Source organism: Hydractinia symbiolongicarpus, chromosome 15, assembly GCF_029227915.1.
Source record: "Hydractinia symbiolongicarpus strain clone_291-10 chromosome 15, HSymV2.1, whole genome shotgun sequence".
Classification (NCBI taxonomy): domain Eukaryota; kingdom Metazoa; phylum Cnidaria; class Hydrozoa; order Anthoathecata; family Hydractiniidae; genus Hydractinia; species Hydractinia symbiolongicarpus.
This window is the reverse complement of record NC_079889.1, coordinates 1,726,826-1,738,628: the sequence shown is the minus strand read 5'-3', so window position 1 is coordinate 1,738,628 and position 11,803 is coordinate 1,726,826. Positions and strand designations below refer to the sequence as shown.

The 11,803-nt window shown below is 34.5% G+C and overlaps 2 protein-coding genes across 3 annotated transcripts; both read right to left on the bottom strand.

Moving 5' to 3' along the window:
- Nucleotides 1-2,459: 2,459 nt before the first annotated feature.
- LOC130629037 (kazal-type serine protease inhibitor domain-containing protein 1-like) lies at nt 2,460-6,671 on the bottom strand. The gene is made up of 4 exons (XM_057442130.1): nt 4,768-6,671; nt 4,296-4,448; nt 3,972-4,086; nt 2,460-3,621 (listed from the first exon to the last, which is right to left on the bottom strand). The coding sequence occupies exons 1-4, from the start codon at nt 4,967-4,969 to the stop codon at nt 3,507-3,509; spliced, it is 585 nt and encodes a 194-aa protein (XP_057298113.1). The 5' UTR covers nt 4,970-6,671; the 3' UTR covers nt 2,460-3,506.
- A 150-nt stretch (nt 6,672-6,821) lies between these two features.
- LOC130629038 (uncharacterized) lies at nt 6,822-9,216 on the bottom strand. Of its 2 annotated transcripts, none has more exons than XM_057442132.1 (4): nt 9,189-9,216; nt 7,680-7,781; nt 7,175-7,359; nt 6,822-7,038 (listed from the first exon to the last, which is right to left on the bottom strand). In XM_057442132.1, the coding sequence occupies exons 1-4, from the start codon at nt 9,199-9,201 to the stop codon at nt 6,835-6,837; spliced, it is 504 nt and encodes a 167-aa protein (XP_057298115.1). In that variant the 5' UTR covers nt 9,202-9,216; the 3' UTR covers nt 6,822-6,834. The 2 variants fall into 2 exon arrangements, with proteins under 2 accessions (XP_057298115.1, XP_057298114.1); XM_057442131.1 differs by lacking the exon at nt 9,189-9,216 and adding an exon at nt 7,859-8,112.
- Between the last annotated feature and the right edge of the window lie 2,587 nt (nt 9,217-11,803).

The window sequence follows — 11,803 nt, the reverse complement described above, 5'->3', positions numbered from 1 at the left end:
AGCCAACTGTGCATTTTAACAGCTATTTTTTCACTTGAAGCAAATTTTCCATGAAACAGAATGGATCGGAACAGGAAAAAAAATTTCTACTTTTAATTTCCATTTCATAATAGAAAGTAAACACGATTGCGCAATTCTCACAAAATGAAATAACCTGATTAGCTAAACAATTCTCTACTTGTCTTTTCCGTACACAACGCAAAGAAAAAGTTAAACTCAATTCTGCTTTGCTCAAAACAGAATAGACAAAAAAAATTCTGTTCGTGTGATGTAATCATTTTAATTTTCTTTAAAGTGGAAAATAGGAAAAAATGGAAAAAATGCCTTTCAATGCATATGCTTCAAGAGTATAGCTAACTTTGCAAACAAACCGTTCTCGTAAAAATTCAAAAGTATTTTGAAAATTAGTTCTTGCAAAAAATAATTCTCCAAAATATCCCTTAATTAGAATGTCTAAGGCAAGCTTTTATAATAAACTGTTCACAGATATCCAAAAATTAGTGTGCTCTTCTCTTCACTTCCCTGTTTTTTTTATAAGATACCAAACGCCACAAAATAATTTTTTTTTCTTCATAAACTGGATTTGAAATCTAACAATGAACTATCTAAGTTCAGCAAAGAAAATATTTATTTAGGGAGTACCTAGCAAGCTAAACTATATTAAAGTATTATGTAACCTGCTAATAAAACAGCACACGGTTTTACAAACTTTAAAGACGCTTATTACAGTTACCAAGATAATTTTCTTGTATATTTTAGTCGTAAGACATTGATTTTCTGTTGCTGGAACATAAAATTCTGCTCGCTAAAGTTCCGCCGTTGTTGGTCGCATAAATTAACGTATGACACGTTCGCATAATCTCGCCATATATTGGCCCAGGGTATTATTCGTCTTCTCTCATATCAAAAAGACAAAAAAACCTGGGGACGAGGGTGATTCACCTTCAACAACATATGTTTAGCTTTAGTAATTTTGTTTTCCTTTTTTCAGAAATAAATTTTATGCTTTTGGCAATGTAAGATTTTTACTCCAAAATAACTGTGCGAGAGTTGGTCTGGTCTGTAATCTGAAACAGCTATGAGTTCTGGTCTTGGTTTTGTTTTAAGTAAAATCCTCAACGGACAAGTGAGGATAGTATAATTCAACAATATCGCAGAGTCATGTTGATTTTTTTCATTTAAATTTTAATGTGTAGTTAAACTATTTTTTAAACTATTTTTTTGACTTTATTTTATGCACAATTCGTATATTATTGTAGCTATGTAGTTATAGACTACGGAATACCAAATACCTATAAGTGGATATTTCTTTCCTATAATGAAGAGTCTGTAGTGCAGTTTTATAGCGTAATAGCAAATTCAAATTAGAAATTCGAATTGAGTGTATGTTCTAACAAGTTTTGGTTGATTCGTTCTACTTGTTATTGGTTTTTAATTTTTGTTCTGCAAAAGAGACCTGTCTGGTACTAAATAATATTAGTTTTCTTAGAAATTTAAAAAACGCCTAATATGGGGAGGGGAGGACATGGGAGAGGTCATTTCACATTTTGGTAAAATGCAGGTGGAGTCATTATAAAATAAGGTGGTGAAAATATTCAAAAAAATGCAACATTGCCACAAAAAGTCCTGCAACAGATCTGGAATTGTTGTAGCAAATGTCCTGGAAAGTTAGAAAAATAGTCCTGGATGTTTTTGGGTGGGAACCCTGGTTACGAACCAAAACACTAAGAGGGAGCCACAGTAAGAAACGTGATGTTTTTTATAAAAAGAGACATTTGCCTTAGAGATCTATGTACTGCTGGCTGGTGTAGTCATAACTGCTTCAGCCCAATTTTGTAGTATTTGCATGACAGATCTAAAAGTTATACCACACAGCCAAACTCTCAAAAACTCCTGTTCTTTTATTCACACGTCAAACACATGTGAGTGGTGGACAAGATACTGTTATGTAATCCCCCTTGGTCTAATATTCCTGAGAATATTCTAAAATTACAAGCAGTTTCCTCAAAAAGTTATTTTCATACATATTTAATAGTAGGTTCTCATTTTATTGCATTTGGTGGATGATAGTTTGTATTTCCTGTTAGAAGAATTTGTTTTCCTTAGAAAATTATTTTTTAAAAAAAAAAAATCGCTATAGACCTCAATTAGCTGCTAACTAATATTTTTCTCAAAAATTAATTTTGCTGACGCTGGACATATTTTGATGGAGCTGAATATGATTTTATAAATCTACAATCGTGGACGAAAATATTGAGACTAAGGCACTTTTTTACTCAATATCTAAATATGGACAAAACAGTCAACCAGTCAATGCTCTGCAGCCGGCAGGCTGCAAAGTCGCTACTTGTGCAGACAAGTTGACCAGGCAGAGAGCGTTGAAAAGTTGCTAGACACATTCTTTAACACGCCCACACACCGAAATAATTTACGTCGGGGACCACGAAGACCCCAAAATTCGTGATTAATGGCTTTGCTGACGTCAGCAACAATTAGCGCATTATAAGAAATTCGTATTTACCAAATAACCTAAGTCCACTCTGAACATTGACAAGTGAATTTTGACAAGTTCAAGATGTGTGAATCTAATATAGAACGAGCCTACGCAATACTTGTGGTGGCGAGGTGCAGAATTCGTTGTCTTGTCCCAACATATTGTGACCACGATTGTAGTCTTTGAATCTATCTGTGGCATTATGACTTTTCAATCAGCAGCCGTGCTGCGGCTGTTCGCCCCTCCATTAATATATATAATTCTTTCATCTTTTTACTCATAAAATTTATGTTTCTTCAGCGCTATGTTTAAAGTTTTTCTCGCGCTCCACCGCAGAGATATTTGCATTAGTCATACATCATAAGCAAAAAAGTAGCCCTGGAAATAAGCCTAACTTTGTAGGCATTTAAAGCATGTCTTTATAGGTAACTTGCAATATTTTTAAAAATATTTCAGGTCACTTTCGGGAACTTGGACCTGGAGGTTCAAGACCGTACAGGACTCCAACAAAACATGATGAAGAGCACCATCAGTGCCTATCATAACCATAACCTCCACCAATTCATGGGCATATCCATATGACGTTCTCACTATTTATCTTAAGATCAAATGCATTATGGGTATACCTATTTTTACTGCTCCTACGACAACTCGACTTACTTACTTACCCTGAATATAGAATGTGCGGTAAAGGCTAAAAGTATCGAGAGAAAACTACACCGAAAACGAAAACTAACAGAAGTAAGTTCGATATGATTCGATATAAAAACGAAAACAATAATTTGCAGAATAAAAGTAGTTATTCACCCATATAGAAGTCTTAGCCTCATTTCCAGTCTTTTCGGAAAAGCGCTGACGTCAAGTTGTCATAAGTGTAACAAAAATTAAGGGAAAGTGGTTTATCAACCTTGTCCCCAGGTCTCAATCTAACACCAATGAAACCATTATAACGAAAATGGCGACTGTAACATTTTCACAATTAAGGTATTAATAGTTTCAAAGTATTCAAAATTTACAATTTAATCTTTCTCGGAAGTCCAGGTATTGACTTTTGTTCCTTTTTACACAAGTCAGCATCTTTGTAAATTGAGGGGTCTGGGTTGCAGGTTGTACGGTGGCTACAGCAACTACAAAAGAAGAGAGGATTCATGAATGACTCCTGAACTGATAATAATGCGTGTTTTTTTTCTTTCAATACCAGTTATTGAATTAAGAAAAATAAATTTGTTAAAAAGTATTTCTGCTCAAAGCAAACTACAGTGGACTCATTTTATTTCGAACAAATACTTTGGTCTCCTGTCGGATTTTCTTCCCTTAGAGTTTCCTGTGTAGATTTTATATTGGTAAGACAAGAAATGAGTGTTACTTAGCGACCTCAGCACCAGGTCTCCTTGTCTCTTGTTAATCATTGAATCATCACCACCACAAAAAACGAACCAGAACGATGAACAAAGTTTAAACATTTGACAATTTTTACCTCTTACAATCCATCGAGCAAAATGTCGTTGTCACGTAGCGACAGTGGTAATCCACTTTAACGTTATATCCTGCATGACTGTAGCAAGGAGGTAAACCGAGTGATGATGTAATGTCTAAAAATAGCATTTACTTTACTCAATTGGAACTCTCGTTAAGCAGCAGTGACAGCGATTTTGTATTTTTTATTTTCTTGCAGAAAAAAAACACAAATAGACCTGCTATTGCAAAGTTCTTTAGCACGGTAGCTTTTCTTAACAAGAAATTTACATGCTTCCACTGATTACAGACAATAATGTTGCTATGCTTGGTCAAAAGGTCTTACCATATTTGGAACGGCAGATACCATTTTTGTCTGTTGGTTTATCTCTTCTACAAAACAGGTTTGTACCACAACTTGGTGTATCTATCCCGCATGTTTGTCCCTCCATCAAGCCACATTCGTAGCAACACAAACACGTGTCTTTTACATGTCCAGCTAAAGAAAAAAAGGCACCTTAAAAATATTTTATCATAAAAAAAAGCACGGAGATTGTAAGAAAAACTCGTCCACAAGTTTTTCTGTGTGCATAAAGCCTAACAAGTCCAGGAACAAAGTTCATGATGCCGTGCTTTAATCCACAAGCCACTGATAGTGGCGTTTCAAAAGCGCCGGATTATTCCAATGTGCATCCGTTACGAACACAGCACAGATAATACTGACGATTTTTTATCGTGGCTGAAAACGTTATTACCAGTGAAACTTATTTTGAGATCTATTTTCTTGGTGAGAAAAAACTTCAAAAAGTGAAAATTACCTGGACAAGAAAGAGAAGATATTTTAGGGCATTTCCACCATTTACATCTCTTGCAAGCAACAGTCGTGGCCACACGAACTTCGACAAAAATTACCAAACAAAACAGGAGAAAACATTTAGTGTGTATGTTGGGCATCATTTCTAATCTGACATCTAATATAGCGTGGCTACTAGATATGACACAGCTGCACGGAATTTTCATTTGTCATTTGTTATCACTGGTGTCTTCCTTTTGTCGTTGTAATCAAATAATGACTTTTTAATAACATGGTGCAGCTGACATTTTAAATACTGCATAATTCATTTATATAATTAGCATAATTAATTCACGAAATTGTCATAATTAATTCATATAACTAGCCTAATTATACTTAATTAACAACAGACGAGGAACTTGTGGTAGGCATGTTTGGTTGTTGTGACAACGATCGATGTTGCTAAGTATCCTCTAACCTGATAAATTCTCATTAGCTGTGGAAGTTAACCTGATTTAACTACTGTAACGAATGCAGAAGAATGAGAGAAAATGAAATATTCACTAGTGAGAGTACGGCGTATGAAGTCTGAAATAAAAATGTCTTATTTCAATTTGCTTTTGTGTAGTTATATTTCTGACATTAGTGATTCCCAGCGAATATATATTACCTTAGTTCGCACATACGACCAATGAGTGTAAATCGACCATAAATATATAGCTTTGAAAGAATTAAGCTTTTCTACGTGAAGGATACCAAGGAAATGAAAAATTTCCACATCCAACCACCATGCGGGTTCTTACCTATTTTTTGACGCAGAATCAACCTCGTTCCAGGGACATACAGGGTTGTCACATATCAGAAAATCCAAGGATTGCTGCTTTTCTACATAGCTAGTTGCTATGTAGAAAATACATATGTAGCTAGAAAATATTAGGTGCATACTAGCCCTAGGGTAGGGGTAGTAGCTATGTATCTACTACGAAAATAAATGGCTACATACTAGCCTTAGGGTGGGGGTACTAACTATGTAGTAGCTTTCTACATAGCTAGTAGTAGAAAGTTTGATGAAGGATACTGTCTTTTAACCATGATTATAGCTAATGTTGTGGTGACTGCAACTAGATGTGGCTTGCCAGCTAGCTAAAGTTTTACAAATAATAAAAGCTTATTTTGCATAAGACAGGGTTCTAGCTAGCTAAAAGAAGAAGCCAAAAATTAGTTAAAATTTGTAGAGAGTAGCTAACTAACTAATTAACAAACCAGATTGGCCATAATAACTTTTTTGTAAAGGTAAACCTAGCAAGCGTTGTTTTGGCTCGTCGACGAATGACAATTCGGTCCTTTCCCTCTTTCTTGACGAAAAAGTCAAAAAAAGTTTTTATGTTGTTTGTGTATGAGAGTGCAATCGCACAACAAAATATAAATTGCTAATCTAAATCGGTCCGGGCTTTTTCGAACATATTATCACCGGGTGAGGGGGGAGGGAGTGATTTCGATTTCAGGAGTTTCCAAAAGCTAAATAAAAGTTTCCGCTTTTATATAAATGGCATGAAAAGGTGCCAAACATTACCCGAAAATCCGTTTTTCCTGATTTTCCTGTAAAATCCGAAAAAATGGGGAAATCGGATTAATCACGTGTCCAAAATATTCTACTTGATGAAACAAAGTAGGGTTGTAAGTTTCAAGTCCGAAGGATAATCCTGACTAGAGTTATTATATTTTCACAATTATAAAGATTTCATAGAGATTTTTAGCGGTGGTTTCGAATAATAGCCAATATTATAGCTTCTAAAAGGTATGACCTAAAAATTTGGCATGTGGGTGTCTAAAAGATAAGTATTAAAATCCAGTAAGTATTATAGCCATGCAACATGAAAGCAGATTTTGATTCATATATGCTAAAAAGTACAAAATGTTACTTGCAACTTGCAATTCTTTTTTAACTTTTAGTTTGTTCCATCCTGTTTCGTGTTAAGTGTCAGCATGGTATTCTATTATTGATATGTTCAAATTTAACTTTCTCTTTCCTATGTGCCAAGGAAGAGAAGGTTAAAATATAACAAAAAAAACAAGTCACCAAGTTGGCACTTTAATCTGAAATAAGTGTCACAAAATACAAGCTACCATCCTTATACTGCGACACGATGGCTAAACCTTGTATAATATCATCATCCCCAGTAAAATACATGTTCACTTTAACGGCAGCCGAAGAAAAAAGGACAGACTTCATTGCTGTTTGTACATCATCGGCGTCGTCTCGATTAGTTATCATGGACTCAAATACTAGCTGAGCCTAAAATGAAATTAAAGATTGAAAGGACAGAACGAACAAACTTTCGTGAAATTTATCAAGCTCATTGAATTTCCTAAAAATGGAATTATAAAATAAATTTCTCTTATTTTAAATTATCCAAAGCAGATTCACATACGTGGAATTTTTCAGATCTCTCCAAAGCTTTAAACGCAGCATTTTTTTGTTCGATTGTATCAAAAGGTCGAGTCAAAGATGTGGCTAACGTCCATTCGCTGAAATAAGAATCCAATCGATTGACTTGAGCAAAACTTGATGTTGTTAAAAAAGTTCGATAAACTTTTTTTGCTTCGCTTTCTAATCCTGTGTACGGAAAATAAATACATAATTATAACAATTTACTGACAAAAGTTGTCCTGGCTAAATGAGTTTAAAAAAAATTGATTCACGGAAACAAACTTAATTAAACAAATATAACAGATAAATAAAAATAAAAATATAATAATACAATAGTAGAAATACAATTAAAAAATAAAAATCAATTTAATTTTTATTGGTCGAAAAGTCGATGTAAGAAACGAAGCCGTCTGATGAAGCCTTTGCTTCTTTGGAGAATCTTTTACTCACACAATATTCTTTCCCAACATACAATACTTCATACCCTCAACAGAGATGAAAATTACCTTGATCGTTTAGCAATGGCTGCCCTTTCACCATATATGCCTTGCTTTGATCATCATTAAAAAGTCTCTTAAGAGTTGAGAAATTGCACGCTTGAGCGAAAGCTAAAAAAAGTACGTATTTTAATAAATAAATTTAGGAAATGGACTTGTAACTTCCCCACTACAACAAATCGACATACCAACAACAACCACCACTACTAGAATACCTAACCTGATCATTTTGAATTAAAGTGAATTTATTATTTCACTGCACTTATTAGAATATTCTCTCCTTCGCTGAGTGTATTTTAGTATGCTACACATTATTTAGAACATGTAGCGGAGTCGATGTGAAGGAGCGTTAATAATATAGGCATCCTACAGCTGATCCAACAAACTGCACAAACACTAGCTTATGTATACTTTCACTACCCTTGGCGTCTCTTATTTTACAGTAAATAATTTGCATTTTTGTTAGCGGCTTAAATGCTGAAATATTTTGTAAGAGTGGAATAAAATCAGATTAAAGGTTAATTACACTCATTACGCTCTATCATTTTTAAACGAACATTAAAAAATGATAGAGCCTTTTCACAGACCATTTTGTTTTAACCAAACAGTATCCCGGAATAGAATAATTAACTTTTTGTTCACTGTCAATCCTGTCCCGTTTAAGCTACAGTCAAACCTGTACAAGACGAAACTCTCAGGGTGAAACACTCACGGGAAAGGCACGACCTTCTGTGTAGAAAACACCTGCTATAACAAGCACTCTTATGAAGAACACAGAGGTTTTGTTTGACTCTCTCTAAGGCTTAATCCTTGCTTAAAAGTCCTCCTTTTTAATACTTGCTTTATCGACAAGTATCTTAGGTTCATAAGGCAATTGCTTTTCTTGGTTCTAAATTAAATTTTTTGTGTGAGAAAATAACATTTCTGTTTTTACAAGTGAGGCTTTTTAAAACTACCGAATTTGATTGTGTAATCAACTTTTTTTGTGTTTGGTGCTTAAAAAGCATTAAATTTACTTCAGAATCAAGAATAGAATAAAAATGACATATTTCGTATCATTGTGTTGTTCCCTTTTCATTTTGTACTGTATTTACATGAGTATCGCTTTCGCAGTCAATCTCTTAAAAATACGCGGCTTCGAATTGATAAATCTACCTAAAAATTTCTGATTTGCTCTTTCAAACAATAATAATAAAACAACATTGGAATCGGACTCTTCAATGAAACTGAAGCTATCAATGTTAATAAATGTGTTGTAACTTTAATCCTGCACAAAAGTTGATTTTTTCCATTTCTTGAAATTGCTAAACAGAATCATTTTGCCAAAATTTTCCAGCCGGTAGCTGCAAAATGTTTACATTTGCGAAAGTGTAATGGCTGATAAACTTACACTTAGGTTTATTAAATTTAGTTTCTCGTAATAATTCTTTTTACCTACTTTGAGATTGCTATAAAACAAGTATGAACATTTTCAAAGACATATACATAGGAATTTATATTCAAAAAGAAATTACTTGCTTTCGTCGCCCATTACCAACGTTAAGTGTTATTCACATCATACAAAGTTGTTTTAGAAACGTGTACATTAAGCTTGTTAGCATGGAAATCAATTAAGTGTGTCAAATTACCATAAATTCCATAGTGACACGTTGTCATAACATTCGATTAAAGCATTGGTTGGTGTAATTATATAAACCTTATCGTTATATCAAAAGGTCGAAAAAGTGCAAAAAATATTGGCTCCGTGATAACAATGGCCTATAAACCGTTTAGCCAGGCGCTACGGAAATAAACTACGAGGTTATGACGTCATGAACAGAACGCAGTTGAGGTTCATGCAGATAACCGAGGTTGCTGTATTCCCACGTAGCGACTAAATAAACGGTTTATAAGCCATTTAGTACTTGGTAGCCTAATGAAAACAGGAATCGAAATGATCTATAGCCGCATATTGGCAATTAAATAACCAAAAAAATGATTATGTATATAGAAACCATATCTTCTGACAATATAAACGTTCGAACCAAACTGAAGGAAAATAACTTTTTTTCGAACACAATAAACACATTTATATAGTTCTATCCTTAAAGTTCTGAAATTTGCCGTTGATGGAGCGGTTGTGTTTGTTACAAAATTTAACGACCTATTGTTGAAATTACCACCAGAAAGAAACGAAAGTGTAGAGACATCACTTCAAACTTGTTTTCTGGAAGAGATAGTTGATGATGATTAAGTGGACTTACTTTATCCTTGTTTGAAGAACTCAAGATGTGAAACATTTGAAAATGTTTTATGATATGTTTCTTTGCATAGACCTCACTGCACGACGTCACAATCTCGGTTGCTGTTTTTCAGTAGCGTGCGGCTAAACTTTTTCTACTCCATTCTTACCGCATGTGTAAAACCATGCGCTAAGATGGTTTTGTTTATTAGACCACTATACCCGAAATAAATATTTAGGTAGTAAAAACTTCTAATAGTAAAATGTGACCCTGTGTCGTAAAACGTCAACGCCCTTCCCCCCGCCCTCTCCTTCAAAAGATAACAACATCGCCCTCCTAATTGTTTTATGGAGAGGCAGTAAAAAGGAAACGAACAAAAAATATTATAAAAACTTCTCCTCTCATCTAACATACTTTAATATTTTTTTTCTCATCACCTTTAAAAACGCGCTGCATGTATAACAGCGAATCAAGACACATAATGGGGATGTAAACGAGCTGCAAGCCTTGTATGATTAGATGGTAATTATACTGCCAGCGAGTTAAAAATTTTCCTACATAATCAAGTCATGCTTTATGACGATGGTGTGCCTTTTCAACAACCTTAATCAAATCGTTATATTTTTAGCCACATTTTCCAGGTACGTAATATTTTTAAAGATGATTTCACAGTTTGTATCGAGCGGAGATGAACTAATAATAGATAAAAATCCAGAGATCTCTCTAAATTAAAACATTAGAAATTAAAATTATTTACTTCGCTCGGCCGCAGTAGAACAGAAGTTGTGTCGGTACTGTCCGTAATAAAAATTTAAGGAATGAGCAAGTACCACATGAAACGGACAAAGAAAAGGGGCATACTTTTTCAAGGGTATAATTAGGATAACGTGAACCCTCACCATCTCTTTATATCTCACAAACTTATTGGAGAACGAGTTTTCCTGTCTACTCTTTTATTACTGATCTCAATTGCACAGGAAGGTGCGCTTGCAAGACACTCGACAATTACCACTCAATTGAATATTCTCGGGCTTATGTATTTAGCTTACATATTTTATACATATATAGGTCAGTTTTCTTACACATAGAATGTGTCAACATGTATACATATATACAGTGTGTGTGTGTGCGTGTGATTTTGACCACCATATTTAAGAATCAGTGATACGGACGTTGGATAGACAATGGACTGCTTAGACGTCAACAGAAGATGCGGGAATTTCACGGTGTTATTTCTTCTTCACACCGCTCACAAACCGTCGCAGGTCTATTCATGCGTATCAAATGTCCGTGTGATGTTTTTCTTGTCGACGTCATCGCAACTTCGTCGCAACGTTGACGTCTGTATCGCCGATACACTAACAAAAAGATGACAATGCACGCGACAAGTGCGACAGTTAAACTTATGATGGGAATAATAACGGGGCTTAATTTCCCGTTAGTTTCTGAGTTAACTTTTCTTATTGTAAGTTTACAGTTTTTGTCCATTATATCCTGCCTTATCTTTTTGTCTCGTGTCTTTTTATTATCAGGTACCATCGTGCAAAATTTTGATGCGACATCAAGTTTATCAAGCAAATCTAAAAAAAAACAACATTGGTAAAGTACCAGTGTTTAGTACAACACAAACCATTCAAGTCAAACTATCTCTATAAAAGTAGCTGTAGGTTTTCTGTTTGGTAAAACCGGGTCGACCTGACCACGCTCAATATCTTTAGCTACAAATAACAAATGCGATATGTTCTTATCGACTTTGCTGCGACGGGTGAGTCCGCGTTGAGTTTACCAGGGGAGTAACGGCTAGTGTTAATATATTTTATCAAAAAAGTAGCAGAGAAAACACACTCTGTTATTATTACTTATTTACAAAATTCACAAATATATAACACTACCTAGAAAATGTACAATCTC

Excerpts from the sequence above, each read along its gene's own strand:
- LOC130629038 (XM_057442131.1), bottom strand. The coding sequence starts at position 7,898 with ATGATCAGGTTAGGTATTCTAGTAGTGGTGGTTGTTGTTG. Across the intron at positions 7,782-7,858 it reads AGTAGTGGTGGTTGTTGTTG|CTTTCGCTCAAGCGTGCAAT; the intron begins GTATGTCGATTT and ends TACTTTTTTTAG. Across the intron at positions 7,360-7,679 it reads GCCATTGCTAAACGATCAAG|GATTAGAAAGCGAAGCAAAA; the intron begins GTAATTTTCATC and ends TTCCGTACACAG.
- LOC130629037 (XM_057442130.1), bottom strand. The coding sequence starts at position 4,969 with ATGAAAATTCCGTGCAGCTGTGTCATATCTAGTAGCCACGCTATATTA. Across the intron at positions 4,449-4,767 it reads ATCTTCTCTTTCTTGTCCAG|CTGGACATGTAAAAGACACG; the intron begins GTAATTTTCACT and ends TTTTTTCTTTAG. Across the intron at positions 3,622-3,971 it reads TGCTCGATGGATTGTAAGAG|TTGCTGTAGCCACCGTACAA; the intron begins GTAAAAATTGTC and ends CTTCTTTTGTAG.